General features: G+C 42.5%; 2 protein-coding genes across 3 annotated transcripts; both read left to right on the top strand.

Annotated features, from left to right (window-relative positions):
- The first annotated feature begins 531 nt into the window (after window positions 1-531).
- On the top strand, window positions 532-18169 carry LOC6594909 (AN1-type zinc finger protein 6). The gene is made up of 5 exons (XM_002020081.2): window positions 532-1075; window positions 13525-13970; window positions 14025-14183; window positions 16923-17121; window positions 17196-18169. Exons 2-5 carry the CDS (start codon window positions 13872-13874, stop codon window positions 17342-17344), a joined length of 606 nt encoding a protein of 201 aa, XP_002020117.2. The 5' UTR covers window positions 532-1075; window positions 13525-13871; the 3' UTR covers window positions 17345-18169.
- Window positions 14424-16760, top strand: LOC113565199. Of its 2 annotated transcripts, none has more exons than XR_003408518.1 (2): window positions 14424-14604; window positions 15542-15604. XR_003408518.1 is itself a non-coding variant. In XM_026986658.1 (2 exons), the coding sequence occupies exons 1-2, from the start codon at window positions 15143-15145 to the stop codon at window positions 16339-16341; spliced, it is 1098 nt and encodes a 365-aa protein (XP_026842459.1). In that variant the 5' UTR covers window positions 14910-15142; the 3' UTR covers window positions 16342-16760. The 2 variants fall into 2 exon arrangements, 1 of the variants encoding a protein (XP_026842459.1); XM_026986658.1 differs by lacking the exon at window positions 14424-14604 and adding an exon at window positions 14910-15440 and having other exon boundaries at window positions 15542-16760.
- Window positions 18170-19190: the final 1021 nt, after the last annotated feature.

The raw sequence follows: 19190 nt of genomic DNA, 5'->3' as shown, positions 1-19190 counted from the left end.
ATCAAGCAAAATTGACTATGATTTTTCCATTTATTGAGCCCGCAGGGAGAATCATATGACAGGCTGATGTAAACTTTGCCCTCCTCTTTCGTTCTCTTCGCTGCATGGGTCTTTTGTGTCTGCTGCTCTTATTGTGCGCTCTATTCTGCTCTTCTGTGCACTTTGCACTCATTTTGTTGGTTATTGTTCAAGTTTTTTTTTTTTAAATTTAAATACGCATTTTCAACTAGTCGCTCTCACTTAATTTATAGCTATTTTATCACTTATTTCCTACTCTGAATTTTTCACCACACCCTCTGTTAAGTGTTGGCTCTCTCAGCACTGCTCTCTGATACGCGATTTCTTTTTAACTCTGCACCCTGCACACATCCGCTGCTGGCGTATGCGTTCCCACCACCGTCTGACCAACGGCTGAGTGGCTAACAGCAGTCGTCGTGGCTGGTTTCTGGGCTCGCTCTCTATTCACCGCTGTGTGCGTTTCGAGGGCCAGAAGCATGAAAGTAGAAACTGGGCAGCATTTCAATTCGAGCCCCCGTTTGGAGCGTTTCGAGCGTTTGGAGGATCAGATCCACGTTGCGTTTTGGCTTCAGCTACCAACAACTGTTAGGAAATTACACACGCGCTGTCTCTCTCGCTCGCTCACTCGTTCGCTGGCCTAGCTCTGTGTGTGTGTTAATAATTTTAAATAATATTACGATTTTTCTGCGACCAAAGGTGCCGAGCCACCAGCAGGACGCTTCAGCGTCGTCGTCACCGTGTGCGTTGTGACCAAGAAAACGGAAAATTTTTAAATTGTTCTACAAATACATATTGAGAAAAGATATATAACTACAACTGCAACTGCGTCGTGCATAATCTTGTGATATATTATTTGCCCCTCCTTCTGCAAAACAACGATCCCTGTGCAATTCTCCGCAACAAAAAATTAATCATAATTAATAATAGTTCTGCAAAAGCAAGCAGATAGAAGCCACATAAAAAATTGAATAGAATACAACTGTGATTTAAACAAAACTCTGAGTTTTTGTTTTTCAAATTTGTGCAAATACCACAAAAGTCGAAATATTAAAAAAAAGTAAGTGCTGCAGCGAAGAAAAAGAAAATTTATTATTTCATTTTGTCTCTGTAAAAATGCTTATTCACCACCATTAACAGCTAAAAAATTTCAACATGAATGTTCTCTGCTCACCACGGCAGACGTTATACACACATGCACACACACAATGGCAGACATACGTCACTCTGTTGGGTGTGTGTGTTTGTGTATGGGACAGGCGAGCGTTGCCATGTCGCGCGAAACACAAAAAAAAGTGGAAACAAAAAATAAATAGCAGTTGGACAGAAAAGCAAATAAAAGCAAAAGGCAAAACTGATGCCAGAGAGAGGAAAAGGATTAGCGTTGAAAGGCAGTCGAATGAGAGATACCCTAGACAATCAATGAAGAATGAAAGAAAATCAGAAAAGAAATAATGAAGTGATAATTAACGGGATTAAATTTGGTAAAAAATTTTGTGTAAATTGTTAGAAATACTTTGTTGGGTAGACCGTATTCACATCACACATACACCATCCTCAGGCGAACCTTCACATTTCGTTGGCACCTTTGTTCTCTTCTTTTTGTGCAGTGTATTTTGACAAATTTTCTGGCTGCACTGCCAACAAAATATTACGACTTGCCAAAAAACTAAAAACCCAGCAGAGGACGTGGCTGATAAGTCGACCACAAATGACTGATAGCTCAAGTACACACGCACACAAAGAGGGAATAGGAGATAGTGTATAATTTAAATAACATTTTCCGCATTATCGCGCTGCTTGAAAATTGCTTTATCCGCACTCGCACACGCTTCGCTCTATCTCTCTCTCTCTCTCTCTGTCACTCCTTCTGTGTGTGCGCTCTGCACTCTCTTTGGTTTTGCCTGCAGTGCGTGACTGGAACTTTTTGTGCATGACTCATCATGCTAAAGTCGCGCCTAATCATAGACCAGAACAAAACACATATCTTCTGTATAGTCATATATGGTCGCAGCAAGTCCCACAATATGCCAGCAGATTATTTGCATTATTTATCTTCAGATTCTAATCAGCTGCTGCCTGTGCATAGGGGTGCATTGTGGCAACCCTAGGTACTGCTTGGATAAGGGCAGATAGTTGACAGCCCTGGCAGACAATCAGCTGATTTGTTTGCTTTTTGTTTTGTCATGCTCTCTGTCTCGGTGAGTCATTGTTTTTGGCATTTGCTGTTTGTTTTTCTATTTTATTTTTTGCATTTTGATCAAACTCTCGCTCACCTTGTAACACTTGTAAGAGGTTTCACTGTGTTTGCAGTTGCTTTTACATCCCACACGTGTCGCCTAATTATCGGAAACAATATGTGTTATCTCCAGTGGGGCACGTTTTTTGCTCTACATAGAATACATTTTTACACGTCCTATTTAATCATAAATTTATTATATGTAGGTGTTTCTATATTTTAAACCCTTAAGCTAGAGTAGAGTTTTAGAGCCAAACTTCTTGAAGTTTCTATGATTTGTTTCGTCATTTCTTGTTGAAATTTTGTTTTTATGAACAGTAGACCGCGATAGGGCGCCCAAAGACACAGATAAGAGTAAGAGGAAAGAGAGGGAAACGGAGCGCTAATTGTTTTTGATTGTATAGACAAACAAACATGTTTTTCGCTCAATTCCTGCTAGTGAATCAGAAATCCAAACAGCTGAAATCGTAATATGATAATGGATAACACTTGTGTGGGTGTCTGGATGCATGTGTGTGTGTGTGCTGTTTCAAATTCCAAGGCAAGGCTGGTATATAGATTTTCCTAACCTCTGCACTCCTCCCCTGCATGATTCAGGGAGAGAAATATTTAGTTTCGAGAACCTTCTTTCCCCGTTCGACTGCGACTAATTCTTGAGTAAATAATTCTATAGAAATAAACATATATTTGTTTGAAATTCTTGGCAAAAAGTTGGATAAACAACACGTGTCGCCTTTCTTTCTGAATTCTCTATTTCTTTTAAATTATTGTATATTTTAATGTGCAAATTTAAACAAATTTTTCGCACTAAAAATGAATAATATAATATAATAAAAACAAACAAATCGCCGTCAATCGTCTCACGTACACGTCGCAATTTATTCACATTTGTTTCCGCTTTATTTGTGTTACGCATATAATTTCATTTATGTTTATCATAATTTCTATTGTCTCGGCCAGACCAAATTTTGTATACCCTTGCGAAGAGAAGATGGTATAATGGGTTGAATACTCCTTTTCAAGAAGGGTATATTCGTCCAATGATTTTCTGTAAATAATATCCCATAGGCGAACGGACACGAACAAACATTTGCCGCGAGGATCGTGATATCGCACGAGCATAGGGAAGGGAATACAATCTTCGTTCCTGCGAAATTGAGTTTTCATTCACTCTTTTTATATAAACAACTGAAAACTGATAAGCGGACGCCGTCTGGTGTTCGACGCGTGTATGCCCGCGGCCCCATTTTTTCCCATGTTGTTTTTGTTGTTGTTACGTCTGTTTTTTATAGGTCGCGTGTAAACGAACGCACGCCCTCCCAGAAGCTCCCTTCCTCCCGCCCCACAATCCCCACTTTTCTTCCCACCTCCCCCCCCCCCCCCACACACACACACACACACACACACACGATCGGATTCGATTGAGCTTCGGGTTCGTTTCGTTCTGTCATTTCGATTCGTTCAGTTCAGTTCAGTTGTTTCTCTTCGTTGATTCTTTCTTTCGCGCAGTTTTGTCGTCGAGTTTCGTTGTTGTTTTCAAATTGTTTTTGTGTTGAGATCTATTTATACCACTCTAATCCCCTTTACTTGATCTTCTTTTTGCTTTGTTTTTCTCTTTTTTTTTTATAAGTTATGCAATTTTGTTTGTTGTATGTAGTATTCCCTTCATTCATGAGACAGACTGTACCTCCGATTGTGAGCCAGATAGAGAGAGATGAGGCTCCCATTGAAGAAATCGTTTGCGTATGCACATATTTCCAATAGAGAGATCCCACATGTAAATGGTCTTCTGCATAAATTGGATCATTGATTGGGGGATTCATCAATCAATTTCCGATGAATATTTCATCGTTAGAGGAGAACAGATTCCACCCATAATATCCATAAATCCATATGTACGAGTATTTTGTGGCCAAAAATATACTATAGGAAACATTTTTCCCGGAAAATCTTTTTGGTTTCTTTTTCTCGTATAAACCAAAAAATAAGAAGAAATTTAGGTCAAATAATACGAGAGTTTGCTCTATAAATACTTTTATATTTAGCAGAGGGAAACTAAATCGTGGGGAAATCCTTGGGGAAAACCTTGGATGTTTTATGAGGCGAAGATCTAATTTACGAGCAAGTGCGCAAACATTTAAAATGTTCAAACATTTAATGCAATTTTAATTTCCGGACAAATGAGCAAAGCACAAAAAATAGCAATAAAAGCTGGCCACAAAAAGAGAGGAGCCAAAGGGAAGGGTAGCATGAGGAGGAGGGGGCAAATCCCAATCGACTGGCGGCGGCTCACCTTGCACCCGACCGAGAGCCACAAACAATTTTCTTTCAAACATCGATTTTCTCATCCATCCTAACCTTTCTTTTCCCTGGCTACCCTTCCCCTCCACCATGTATTGTTATATCTATCTCTTTATTGTGGTTCTCTTTTCAATTTTCTCCAATTTGCTGTACAGGTTTTTCCTTCTGCTCTTTTTGTTTGTTTGTGGGAATCGATTTAGGCGCTCGATTGACTCTCCGCCGCCAGCTCTGCCCGCCACCCACAACCCACCCACGAAATTAAAGTTGTGCGCCCAAAAGGAAAAGTTGAGGCGGCGCTTTTCTCTTGCAATTTAAATCCGTGCCGTGGCTTCGTTCGTTCGTTCGGGTTCGGTGTTGTTTCCTTTGCTTTTTTATCCAACACAAAAGCAGACGCCTCTGTGACGCGCATATTCACCACATCTGGCAACCATGGCAACCACCGTTAGCTGTCGGAGCCATACCATACCATACCATACCACCGTTAGCCAGACAAAATGAAAAGCGAAACTTTTGTGGCCCTGCCTTTGTGTGCTGCTGTCGTTGCTTCCTTGAGTGGAGCGGAGAGGAAAGGAAAGGAGCGAAGTGGAGCTGCTGCCTCGCCCTGTTCGCGACGGCTTCTTTGTCTTGGTCTTGGTCTTGCTCTTGGTCTCACAGTTCATTGCCTTTGGAAAAAGAAGAGAGCATCAGCAGCAGCAGCAGCAGCGCAGCAGCCGAAGCAGAAGAAGCAACAGAAATCAGTAAATGCATAAATCAATAAAAATCAAGTTTAATGTAAATGGTGCTGCTGCCACCGCCCCAAACATCATCATCATCATCGTCCAAACAGAGGAGCAGCGTCATCATCTCTCTCCCAGCTCAATGTCTCGTGACTCAGCTGCCGCCTTCGTACGTACTCCCAGGGTATTGACGGGGTTTGCTCACTCTCCGGCAAGGTTCAACCGCCCGCCCAATGGCCAACGGCAAAGTTCAATAGCACAAAATGGCAGTTCAGAAAAGTTTCTAGCTTAAATCCATCCATCCAGCCATCCAGCCATCTAGCCATCCACGGACTCAAGGCTTCCGCATCTGTCATTGCTTTGTTTTCGTCGTCTTTATTCGCAATTTTCTGACGAGCGAGCGAGCGAATGAATGTCAGTCATTGAAATTACCAGATCCGAGGCGCTTTTCAAAGCTCAAATGACTATACGAAGGGTGGGATACCCTTGAAAGAGTTATATGAATTGGAAATCCAGCTGGAAAAGGAGGATCTTAGAGATATATGTATAAAACTGTATAGAGTATTCAAATGTTTGCTGCCAATCTGTTGACTTAAACTATAATACCCTACCCTCTGAAAGGGTATACAAATAGTCTTTGAACGGCCTTCAGTTCCCATAAAACCGATCGTTGAGGCGTCTCTTTTTAGTCTCTCTTAGCAAGAGGGAGACACATACAGCTACTTAGTGTGTGGGAGAGGGGAGTAGAGAAACTGCAGACAGTCGGAGCCGAAGCACTTTTTCTTTGTCTCTCCGGACAGAGGTTTTATTTGCTCTCGCGTTTTATTTGTTTTGCTCCTTTGTGCACTTACTTTTCGTGAATTCTATAAAACTGGTTTTTCTTTGCATTTTGTTTCGGTTCATGTTGGGGATGGTTCTTGAAGTGCTCCACGGAGAGATCCCCCCTCTCTTGCGCTGCTTCAGTGATTTGATTAGCCCATAAAGTAAGGGTCTCGGGGTGGGGTCCGAAGTACAGTGAGCGCTGACTGTAGGAATACATTTAGAATTTAGCTTTTATTTCGTCATTTCTCATTGGTTTTGGGATCTTTCTCTCTGTGCTTCTTTCTCTTCCTTAAGTATTCCCCACCCCACCCGCATGTTTCCACTATACGGTAATTTGTGGTATTTCTCTTGGTATTATTGCTGTAATATCAATTTGCCAATTAGTTCTGCTCACACGTTGCTCTCTGGCTCACTCCTCTCTCTCGCGCTCTCTCTGCCATTGCAATGCTCCCGCTGTTGCTGCTACTGATTCTGCCTTCCTCTCTCTCTTCCTTTTCTTCTGCTGTACGTCTAGGCGGCTCGGCTCGGCTCCCCTGCAGCGTTTTTCCATATGATCGTCATCGTCGCGGTGGTTGAAAATGTCAACTCTCCCATTCTCCGTCTCCTCCCGCTGGTTTTGAACCTTCTCCAGAGCCAAGAGCCACTCATGTGGACGCGGACGCGCTCTCCTGAAGCGTTTCATATTTCATTTTCCCATGCGATTTTCATTAATCTTTACGATACGTGTGTGTGTGTGTGTGCGCTTGTGTGTATGTATAGTATGTAATTGTAAACGGAGTCGTGTTGGTCCGTCCCCCGACCCCAGTTTCACAGCAAAAAAGCAACTACAAAAACTACTTTATAACAATTTAGGGATTGCTATCGCTGTCTCTGTCGCACTCCCGCGCGCACACACACACACACACACACGGTCAGAAAGAGGAGCATAAGCATTGTAACTGCACACCTTGCCATTTGTTTTCCTTTTCTGTTATTCTTTGACCTGTAGAGCAGGATGAGAAGGAATGATAGAGGAGAGCATGTGGTAGAGTTTCAGGGAGAGCATGCAAGGTGTAATGTGTACAAGGTGTGGCATTATCAAACGTTTCTCTCCACAAAAATCGCATGTTTTGTTTCTGCTATATTTATTGAGAGCGAAGAAGCGTAAGAGAGGCAACAAAAGAAAAGGAAACTAGAAGATTGTGAATGCCCTACCCTGTATTTGTGCACCTTGGGAAGGAGCAGTATTGTATGGTGACTTTCGCTGGCAGAACCTCCCACTCCCCACAACCCATCAACAGTCCGGAGCCAACGCCTGCTTCTTCTCGTATTTTTATGGCCACTGCTGCGTGTGCTGCATGCAGCACACTCCCCTTCCTTCCAACATAATTCATAAAAAATGGTTTGGTTCAAGTGAATTATTGGGGCTCGTAAATTCTTATAAATGCAATTTTTTTAAAGGAGCACCAGACCAGAGAGCACTTTGGGAACGTGTTCGTCGTTCGTTTTGCACTCTTTATATGCAAGTCTGCTTTATATAATTATACATATTTACAGGGTAATTAATTATGGGTCGGAGGGAAAATCATTTCAATCAATGTCGATGCTCATACAGAACTGTGGGTTGAGGTCAGTTATGGCTAAAGAGAGAAAAAAACAGCGAAGAGAGCTGTCGTAAGCTCGTATGATACTACCACAGAAATGCTGTGTTCGTATGACACTACACAAAACATGACAGAGCGTGACATGAGTCAAAATATGATTGCGATTGAGAAACAGAAACCACCTTTAACATTCTCCGTCTCTCCAACACATATTTTTCTACCAAAAGCAAAAGCCAAACGACGTCACGTACACGATTCGGTTTTGAGAACATTTGTCTTTGAAACGTGAACGCGAAAGAAACACGTGGAAAAAGCATTTGGAAAAACAGTTGTTAACACCTGTTTTATATTTATTAATCATGTACGTTTGTTTTAAAGAGTATCTTCTTTCAAGAGTGTTGGCGACAAGAGACCACAACTAATGACTTGTTCGTCTTCTTTTGTCTGTCGTACTCCTTTTTCCTCTGTTTCCCTTTGTTGACTTTTTGTTTCGGGCTTGGACGGAACCCTACTCCAGACTCCATCTCCACTTCGATAGGTAAATATGCAGCAGTGACTCGATAACGATTACCCGTCCGTTCCTCTCACTGCTCTCGAAATGTGACAACATATATATTGCTGGCCTTTTAGCCAGGGTCTTACGTTTGAGAGTGTTTCCCGTGTGTGTGTATTTTTGTTTCTCTTCATCCTCTTTAATGGCCGCCATTGTTGTTGACTTTTGCTGGCGGGTCTTTGTCTCTTGGACCCAACACCAGAGTTGGGTTCAAGGTGAAATCGGTTCAAGTCTGCAGGAGGGATTGTCTCTGTCTGTCTGTCTTTTGCTGATTGTTGGTATCCTGCCACGCAGCCGCACAGCTCTCTGCGGTTCCATGTTCCGTTCTCCCTTCTGTTCCCCGAAAACAAAACAAAACAAATCAATAAACCCTCTCTCCTTCCATCCCCTATGTGCTGAGTGCACCACATATCCATTCCGTTCCATCCATTGACTATACCACATTCAAGTGCACGCGTTCCTGGAGAGTTTTTTGACCTATCGCACATCATCGGCGTGCTCATGGTAACTTATTTTGTGTGCTGCCTCTCTCTCTCTCTCGTCTTGTGTGTAATTTTGAACAGGTGTTTCCATGCGATTCTTCGTTGTGGTTTTCGTTTAATCCTAAGCCACTCCTCGGTGTCTGAAAGGCCAGACCTTTTCATCCATCCATGAATTGTTCATGAGTCTTATTTCATATTACTTTTCGGGGGGTGTTCTTTCAGTTTTAATAATTTTTCGCAACAAAATCGCCGGAAACATGGAGCTCAAAGGTAGAGTGGAGCATCAAAGCTGTCTGGGTCCCACATCCTCTTCCTCGACGGTCTCCTCCGCCCATTCGTGCGATCATTTATTATGTGGAAAATAACACTCCTTGGTCCGAAGCCTCTCAGTTCCGAGAGTTTTGCTTCACAAAATGTAGTCGTCATATCACTTTTTTTTCCTTCTCCCTCGCCCCCCGTTCCTAGTTTGTAATTTATTTTGATTAATGATGGGCGGCACGCTCTCGTGCCTCGTCTCTGATTCTCCTCTCTAGTGGGTCCTCCTCTTTTGCTCGCTGGAGGCCAACCAATTGCCGTTATATTCCACATTTATTGTTTTTGTTGTTGCTTTCAACTCTAATTTTGGAAGCAATTCAATTGGTATTTCTCCTATCTGGAACATTGATTGATTGTGCGTATGGTGTTTTCCATTTTTAGTCGTAGGCTGAGTCGTTGAACAGTGAAGACATTTAAAGGAAATGATATTGATTCATTAAAGCAGTGCAGCTATATCAAAAATTTGTACTGCTTCCCGAGAAAATAACTGCCTGCCTGTTGTTGGAGTATTGTAGTTGCTCCAAGTGGAATTTTTGTAATAATATCTTCGCACTTGACTCTTGAAAAAGGTTGAAAAACAAATAAATACCTTCTTAAATAAACTTCTGATTTATATTCTGTTATGCCTGCAGCTGGAAGTGCTAAAAAAACACCTGATTTCATAGCTCAAGTGATGTAAAACGATCGGCCATTTGTTGTTGTCGGTGTTTACACTATTGTTCATGCAGGTATACATTTCTTTATCAAATGCAGAAACTGCACGGATACACAGTTGATTCGTCGGAGAAGAAATTTAATTCCAGCATAAAAGCTTACCTATCCCTCCCACTAGTTTTGGTTTCCCATACACCGCATATACATAGCTGTACCCCACCGACCTTATCTTGCCCTTAAGTAATTGTCATAAAGGCTATGGCTTCTCTTCTCCTTTTGCTTCTACTTCTCGAGTCGCTTCTACCGTGACCGGAAGCTCTGTGCATTCTTGAGACGGGAACGGCAACTGGCCGTTTTAAAGCTCAGGCCAGAGCTTAGCTCTCAGCTCTCAGCTTTCGTTGAGCTGCCTTTGGGCGGCCATCTTGCTGTGTGCCTGTCTCTCGCTCTCCTCTGCTCCTTTTGCGCACATTTTAATAAAGTTTAATAATTCAATGCGCGCTTCGGAGCCTGATGTTGTGTCTTTGTTGCATTTCATCAACATATAGTACATGTGTTTGTTGTTTTTTGTCGGTTGTCTGCTCCGCTTGCCCTGCTGCTCGCTTATTAATATGCAAATGTGAGTCAGCACGGGGGTTCTATCTCTCTCACTCTCTTACTTGGTGTTCTCTCTCTCTCCCTTACCTTTTATATGGTTGTTGTATGCCCATCATCATCATCATCTCTCTGTTTTGGGTCTTTCCTGTTGTAAATTTCAGTATTTTTGAATGCAGGTCAACAGCACATTAACCTGTATGGGTGGGTGTATGTGTGAGTCCAGTTTATCAGAGTTTTCACATCTATGGGGTTCGGCGGGGCTACCTTATAGAGAGATCATCATTCTATGAAACTAAAATGTGTTTCTTAAAGAAAGGAGAGGCTCACCTCTCATGCATATGTACATGCCTTGTGACAGAGTTTTCCTTTCCTTCTATGGTATTCGACTTGTCTATACCCTATTGAGCGTTATCAATAAGTCGCATGGTGGGGGGTGTACATAATAGGGGGTATTCTTTTGTTCGTTCATTCCTTTCATTTGTTATCTGCCTTTGACTTGCGTAATGTGTGTAGTGTTGTATAGTGTTTGCTGTTTATTTTTCCCCCACGCGCCAATTTCTTAGTTGCTAATTTGTTCGCACTTGGCACTTTTTGGTTTTGCTTTAGTTGTTCCTCTTTGTACGCCTGTTCCGTTGTGATTGCTGTTATTCCTTATGCAACTCACACAAATGCGCATTTGGCCTATCATTCGCTCCACCTCTTTATCTCTTGATATGTGACAGCAGCCGCTAATGACGTCACACTGAGCAAAACAGTGACGACACTGCTTGATGGCTGAACGGTTCATATGATTTCCTAGTATCTTGAGATTATGAGCGTATTGCGCTTAAAAATAGCTAGCAAAAACGGAAGACGAAGTCTACACACAAAACAAAATAAATAAACTATAGGCAGCAAGCAAACATATGTTGAAATATATAGAGAAGTATGTACATACATGCATAGATATACTACACAACTTTTATTCTTGTTGATTTCATTGGACGAAAAAGAAAAAAACAAAACTTTAGGCGCAGCAGCCGCGCGTGCTTGTTGACGTCTGTATGTATAATATACATACATACGTGTGTGTACATACTACCTAAATGTGTGTGAGTGTGCTCTCTCTGTGACGCTGGCTGGCGGTGGTGCCTGTTTCTGTCTCTCTCCGCTGCCAATTGTTGTGTGGGGAATTTTTTGGTTTTGTTGTTGACATTTTGATGACCACCTTCCTCCCTCTGTCACTCTTGGCCTGTGTGTCATGTCTCTCTCTTCCCTGCCTTAACATTGTGTGTGTTTTATCTCTTTCTCTCTCCCCATTGGCTTTACATGTCACCTCTGTCATACTGTTTGTGTGTGTAAGAGTGACGGACAGCTGTTTTGTCTTTGCAATTAAATGGCAAACGGCAGGAAATCAACTAAACCCACAAACAAACAGACAGACAAACATATGTATAATAGTATATTTACATAGTTTCCGATGGTTGGAGTAAAACTATAAATCATAATTAAACTTGTACGCATACAAAATGGAGAAAAAGGAGGAACAAATTATTTATTTCTGCGCCCAAGCAAAGCAGCAACCAAGCAGAGCATGTACATACATACATACATATGTAAAATTTATATTGTAAATGCAATACAAACAGGGAAGCGTCTCTGCCAACGTTAACATCTGCAGCGACTGCGACAGTTGCCTCCTCGCCTTCCATATGGTTCGCCCCCTTCCATGTAAAAGTAAAATCCACCATCGCTGTCACAGAGCTCTGCTGGCGTCGCTGTTGTGGTGGCTTGAGGAAACAAAAAAAAAAAAATACTCCCCATGCTACGTTGTAAATGTAAAAGTCGTCTCTCTGCTGCGGTCGCACACAACCACAACGCTCCAGCTACACCCTGTCTGTGTGTGTGTGTGTATGGAGTGTTGGTAAAAGTTTCGACCAAAAGTTGTGCAATAGAGGGATCCCCCTCCTGGATTGGACGTAATAAATTCTTGAAATTTATGCCCCAGACGTGTGTGAGTGGGCCTCTGCTAGCCGCTGGCTAGCTTTTGAATGTATGTTATTCACTATAACATTCACCACTAAGGTCAATTTGAGTATAACAGAACTCACACTCGCAAGCGCGCTCAAAGCTGTACAAGTGTGTGCGTGTGCCCATTTCAATTCTGGCTCCCAGCAGCGTCGCATTGAAAATAACAGTAAACATAATTGTGCTCATTCTTTGCTCTCTTCCTCTCCCACTCTTTCGCCCTTTGCCTATCTCTCTTTCGTCTGATGGCTGCCTTTTTGTGTGCTGATGTGCGTTTACCATTTTGCTTTTACTCTTTGGGGTTTCTCTCGTAATCTGCGTTTTCTCTTCCCCGTGATGGATGGCACGTCCGTCAAAGCCTGGCTTTGCGAAAGTAAAGTGATCGCAATGGGTATGATATCGATACTTGCGATTGTTATCAACAATTGGCTACAAAAAAATATACATACTACAAATGTTTGTTACGTGTGTGTGTGTGTGTATGTGTGTTACCGTTAGGAGGTGCAGCTGCTTTAAATTCATTAAAACATGAAACAAAACTCGTTTAATTTACTACCTCTTACTACTGCCTCTTTTTTCTTCACTAACTGTCTCTGTCCCGCTCTTTCTCTAGTGTGACCAGTTGTTGTGGGAACTGGTTTAAGCTTCGTCTTTTTTTTGTCTCTCTTTTGTATCTCTGGTTGTGTGCAAGTGTGTGTGTGTGTGGTATGACTGAGACAGCCTTGAAGAGAGCAAACACTCAAACACGAGAAGATAATAAAAAAACAACATAGTTTTGCTTGTTTTGTTGTTGCAACATTTTTTTTTTTTTGGTGTGAGGTCTGCCTCTGTTCATTGAGTGTTTTGTAATGCAAGGCGAAAATTTGTTGCACTTGGGTGGGGTGCTGCAGCGGCACGGCACCTTCCCAGGCGATATTTGTCGTTTATTTTTGTGTCGAGCACAACAAAAATTTTTGCCCCTTATATGGATGATATTTGGATACTATTCTCTCTCAAAACGTCACGGTCGTATGTTCTTTTCTATACATTTCATTCATATCCATATTTACTTTCGAAATGTATAGAACGTTTACATACAACATTCTGGGTTTGCTTATCTAACTGTAATTATCTTGGTAACTTAATCGCGAAGTACCTTTTTCCAATTCCATTTCGTTCGAAAATATCGCCCATCAATGGTTTCCTAACGATATCGATCGATGTGCATGACTAACTGTTTTTCTTCCCTTTTCGTTTTTTACAGTCTACGGTTGCAACAAAATCTGCCTGGAGATTGCAGCATATCCACAGTCACGAAGCGAAAACTACAAGAGGAAGCCGCAGTCAGCCTGGATAATTGGACGAACTGATTAACAAAACAGTTAAAGCAACAGTAAAAATATTAACGGCGACGAATCAACACGCTTCCACACACACACCCACGACTGACAGAGTAGAGTGCAGGAAGGAAAGGAGCAGTCGGCTGCCGCTCAACAGTCAGCAGCAAACAAACGGAACTTCGCTGGGCGAAAGTGAAGATATAAAAATAATAAACAGCCAAGACACTCGCTCGCAATTGCGCAGACAAATAGAGGCACTGTAGCTTCAGCCATGGAACGTGAATCGAATCCAATGCAACCCATGTGCCGCTCTGGTTGCGGCTTCTATGGTAACCCAGCCACAGATGGGCTCTGTTCGGTGTGCTACAAGGTAAGTACCGCATCAATCGATGAGAACAAACTAATTCAGATATCGTTTATGCAGGACTCGCTTAGAAAAAAGCAACAGCCACCTGTGAGCAGTACACCTGTCTCGGTTCCAAGCCCACAGCCTAGCCCCACATTCAGTCCGGCCATTGCAATCACCAACACCGCACAGCCCACAGTTACCAGCTTACAACAGCCACACAATGATGTCAAAGAGGTGAGTGCCGACGCAACACACAGCGGATCTACACACTCACTACGCACTCTGGAGCGATCGGGATCACTTGGGCCACTCCACAAATATACAAATATATTTTCAGATGACAAATGTAGGCTTTGAATTTGTAGGCAAAGATTTTTCATTAGATGTAGATTCTCTCTCACAGTCGTCAGTCTATCACAAAATCTGTTGCAAAAATTATTGCTTTTCGGATATAAATTCAGTGTTTATTTTAGTCAAGTTGTAGAACAAATTCGTTGTCTGTTTAACCCAAAGGGGATTCAAGTGTAGACGACCCATTGTGTCTGCCTTTCTCAGTTTGTTTATTTTGTTATTTTGTTTCGTGTTTCGTTTGTGTTAATTTTATGTGTTATATGATCTACACCGTGGGAGCTACCCACTTGGAGCTGTTCAGAAGGTAAGGTTATGATTTCACGTCTTTGCGCTCCGTTGCCCGGCACCAAAAGACGCCCAATGACGCCTAAAGACGCCCAAAGAAGCTCCCTACGAAGTGACATTAAACTGAAAAGAATGGGACTCCCGCAAAAGGCCAAAGATATAAGGAGTATTCTCTAAGTCACCAGATGAGAATGCATTATAAACATGAAATATGATTGAACTAAGATAAAGCAAAGCATCTACGTATCTGCATATAAGCTATTCTCCCAAGATGGTGGAGCTTAAAAGACTTGTAGAGATGATCTATTGATCTCTCACTAAGCGAAAGACATTGATTCGCAGTAAAAAGATCCCATAAGCGAACGGATACATCGACAAACTTCGCAGAACCCACTCGCATTACCTTTTTGTTCGGTTTAGTGTCACTTTGAATCGTGGGATCCCAGCAATCCTTGCCTGACATTTTCTGTACTTGACCCTTGCAAATATTCATTTTAGGCTCTGAATCAAAATTTCGATTTTCCATAAAAAAAATTCCAATTTCAAAATTCCCAGCAATGGTCGTCGGTAGTGGTTTACACAGATCAAAGCCCAAGGGCAAGGCCAGTAGCTGTGGTGCTATCAATCGCCTGCCCTTGCGGACAAGTGGTATCTCGGCGATCGATTCGACGGCTCTGAATGCGCGGCGCATCAGCCGCAATCCCCGCTCCGCAGCGGGGGCCCTGGCGCTGGGCGGAAGGATTGCTGGGAGCCTGGGAGCTGCAACGATGGGCATCAACACGGGACGCGTCTCCACTTTGGGAATTGGGGGTGCGGGCACGGGCGCCCAAACCCCGAAGCTGCTGTCGGCCAACGGTACTGATTGTTGCGGTTATTGGATCTATTGGCGCCGCCCGGCGGCACTAACCTCCTTTCCCACCTACACCTCTCTCCTCCGTTTCGATGCGATGCTGCAGGCCAAGAGTTCCAACGATCGCCTCCACTTCGCAGGGGAACAGTCTCTGCCGTACATACCCCCCTTACGTCTGTTGCCAAAGTTCCTTCTGCCAAGACGTGCTCTAGTGCCAGCGCCCCGAACATAGTGTCCGTCCATTCGGCCCTCAAGAAGAGCTCGCTGTCACGCAAGGTGGGCGGCGGCAAGGTCATCGACGCCAGTGCCAAGCGTCGGGTCAAGTTCTCGGCCAATGTGCATACCTTCCCCTTGACACCCACCAAGAAGTCGTCGCGCATCGGCGAACTGCAGCTGAAGAAGCGCGTGAAGAAGCTGAAGCGTAATCGAACGCGCAAGGAGGGCGGCAGTGGCATCCTCAGCGAAGGCCGCGTTGGCTTTGGCCTGAGCAGCATCGGCATCGCAGGATCTAGGTCCGGTCATGACGTCAAACAGCCCGGCAACATTGTAAATGTGCAAGCGGCGCCAAGGATTCCCAGGAAAAGGCTTGCTGCTGCATCAGGATCAAGAGCACATCCCATTAGTGTAAAAAAGAGGATTGCAACTCCTCCATCGGCAGCACTATTTAATACCAGGTATCCGAGTGGCAGCGTTATATTCAGCGCCGCTAAGGAGAAGGGACGTTGTCCTGCGAAGGGACAGGCCAACAGCAAGCTGCGTACAGCAACCCCCTCCCGTCTGGGCCACACTCCAGTCGCAGGTGTCCACCGCAGGAAGACCACTCCGGAGACCAGTCCAAAGAGCGCTCATCGACGCAGCAAAAGCCATGGACAAGTCCGAGGGGGGCGAGCAACCGGAGCGTCATAACCAGAAGCGCCGTCTAGATTTGGAACAAGACACGGCGGATATCGTCGATAGCAGTCCAAAGCGAAAGCCCACGCCAGGGGATACCAAGCCACATGATACCAAGGAATTCCCGTTAAACGTTCCTGTTGCTGTGCCATCGAAGCGGGCGGTAAACATCCCTCCTACCCCCCCAACACACAAGAACACAACGACAGCGAGGGATCACTCTCTTTTTCTGTACCAAACACATATTTACGAATCGAATGGGTTAGGAATTTTTGGCTGGGCGCCCAGTTGATGCCACTGCAACTGTGGCAGTTCTGGCTGTGACACACAACAACATCAACACTCGGCGGAGACCAAACATCGAGAAAAACTTGATAAAGCAGTCGAATAGAATAATAAAAGAAACCGAAACGAGAAAAACTGATTCGAAAAAAGATCTTCAAGGCTTTTGAATGCAGTTGGAGGAGGAAGAACAGAAAGTACATAGTATTAGCATTGTTATAGGGCTTATAGGGATAGTTTTCTATGATAGTGTTCTGTCATATGTTCATGTGATTAAAATGCCACTTCTATTTTCCTTTTCCTTTTGCCTGCAGAAAATCATCGTAGAAGCCGCCGCTGCTGCTGCTGCCAAAGTCAATACTGAAGCCATCACATCGGCGACCGGTCCAAATACTTCCACACAAGCAGCCGCCTCCGCCAACGAGGAGGATGACAAGGACAAGGAAGATGATAAGGATGCCAAAAAGAAGAAGAACCGATGTGGCGAATGCCGCAAAAAGGTTGGACTGACTGGTGAGTAGAGTGTTGAGATATGATTGAGTTTCATTTCTAATATATATATGTTTTCCCCCTTCCTTTTCGGATAGGTTTTCAATGTCGCTGCGGCGGATTATACTGCGCTGTGCATCGTTATTCTGATAAACATAACTGCACATTCGATTATAGAGAGCACGGTGCACAGGAGATTCGACGCAACAATCCGGTTGTCGTTGGCGAGAAAATTCAAAAGATTTGAATTTTGCGAGATATTGTGCCAGTAACAGTAAACAGTAACAGTAGCCGTAGAATGATAATAACCACAATCCCCCTACACATAATGATATATATAGTATATAAAATGCTATGCTGTAACAAAATCTACAAAAACCTACCACCACACACACACACACACAAACACAAACACACCATATACACACACACACACACGGAAGAGTAGTACTATAAAAAATTAATGTAATTATAATTGTAAAAGAAGCGAAAGGCGAGAGCCGAAAGCCAAACAATAGTACAGAGAAGAGAAACGATAACCAAATACCACGCATAAAGTACACCTGGAGCAACAACAAAAAAGGGAAGAGCAACAGCCCCGGGCGATCAGGATCGGATCATCTCAGTGAGGCAGGAGCAGTGCGAGCAGGGACTACGAATTGAACCAGACACGTAGCAGCGCTAGCAGCAACAAAAGAAATTCAACAACAGCCTCTGCACAAGATTGAGTGCTTCTGCTGGAGCCAGACTTCGCCACGTCGTTTTGGAGCCCCTTTTGTTTTGCTCCACCAACAAAGAAAAACACCATTTTGCAAATTGTTTGTATTTAGCAACAGCAACAGCAACAGCAACAGCAAAAACATTCAACACTTGCAACAAATATGCAATGACAGCAATGCACACACACAAACAACAACAACAAGAACAACAACAATTGTTTCACGTTATTGAAGAACGAAACAACAGCAACAACAGCCTTTTCAGACAATGTGGGTCGAATGTTTTTTGTAATTTGTTGAAGTGTATTAAAAAAAATTTAAAATAATAAAAAACTATAAAAAAAGAACAAGTACTAAGCAAAATTCAATTGCAAACCAAAATCTAAAGAAAAAAGGAAGGAAAATTCGAAGAACACAAAACACATTCAAAAAATTCAACAACCAACACACAACAACCAACTCTTTCTCAATTCTTAATTATCAGCTACTAAAAAACAGAAAAAAAAACAACAAATATTATATAATTAAAATTATTGTATATGTATTATAAAAAAGAAAACAAAGAAAAACAAAAAGATTCAAAATTTAAGCGTAAAAAAACATAAAACCCTCAAAACACAAACAAAAAAAGTGTAAAAAAAAAAAACAAAAACCTGAAGAAGAGGATGAACATTTTGCTAAAAATCCACGACCATGCTAAAAACATATTTAGAGGAAAGAGAGCGATAATGTGCGAGAGAAGCGAGCGAGAAGGAAGGAAGGAAGATAGAGAAAGATGAGGAGCGCGTTAAAGTGTAAAGCAACTTGGAGCATAAGAAACTCCCTATACATACATATATATATATATATAGAGATATAATTAATAATTATTATAATTAATTAGTGAATCAAAGCAGGCAAATGCAGTGCAAGCGGCGTTTTTTCTTCGTTTTTACTACCAATGGCCAACACCACTCCCCCCACACTTCCACTTCCACGCCCCAAAACAAAAGTCTAACATAAAATTGAATTGATTTTGATTTTTTCGATGAATTATATATATATATGATGATATGCATAAACGTAAACTATATCTACAACTAATTCTACATATATATATAGGGTAGGATGTGTCTGTCGTCAATCGCATAGTTTTCTTTCACCATGCAACACGAACATACACCCCACACACATATTCTACGAGTATATATATATATTTGTAGTAGGAATTACCAAGAAATCCGCTTAAAAACAAACATAAAAATGCAAAAAATACAATAAATATATATGGTTCGTCTTTAGGTTTTATTGCTTTAAGCGTTATTTAGTTTTTTCTTTGTTTATATTAAAACTTAAAACAAAACAAAAAATACTTGCATACACAACAACAAAAAC

This window comes from Drosophila persimilis, unplaced genomic scaffold (genome assembly GCF_003286085.1).
Source record: "Drosophila persimilis strain 14011-0111.01,24,50 unplaced genomic scaffold, DperRS2 tig00000000-arrow-pilon, whole genome shotgun sequence".
Classification (NCBI taxonomy): Eukaryota; Metazoa; Arthropoda; class Insecta; order Diptera; family Drosophilidae; genus Drosophila; species Drosophila persimilis.
This window is presented reverse-complemented; position numbering and strand designations above follow the sequence as displayed.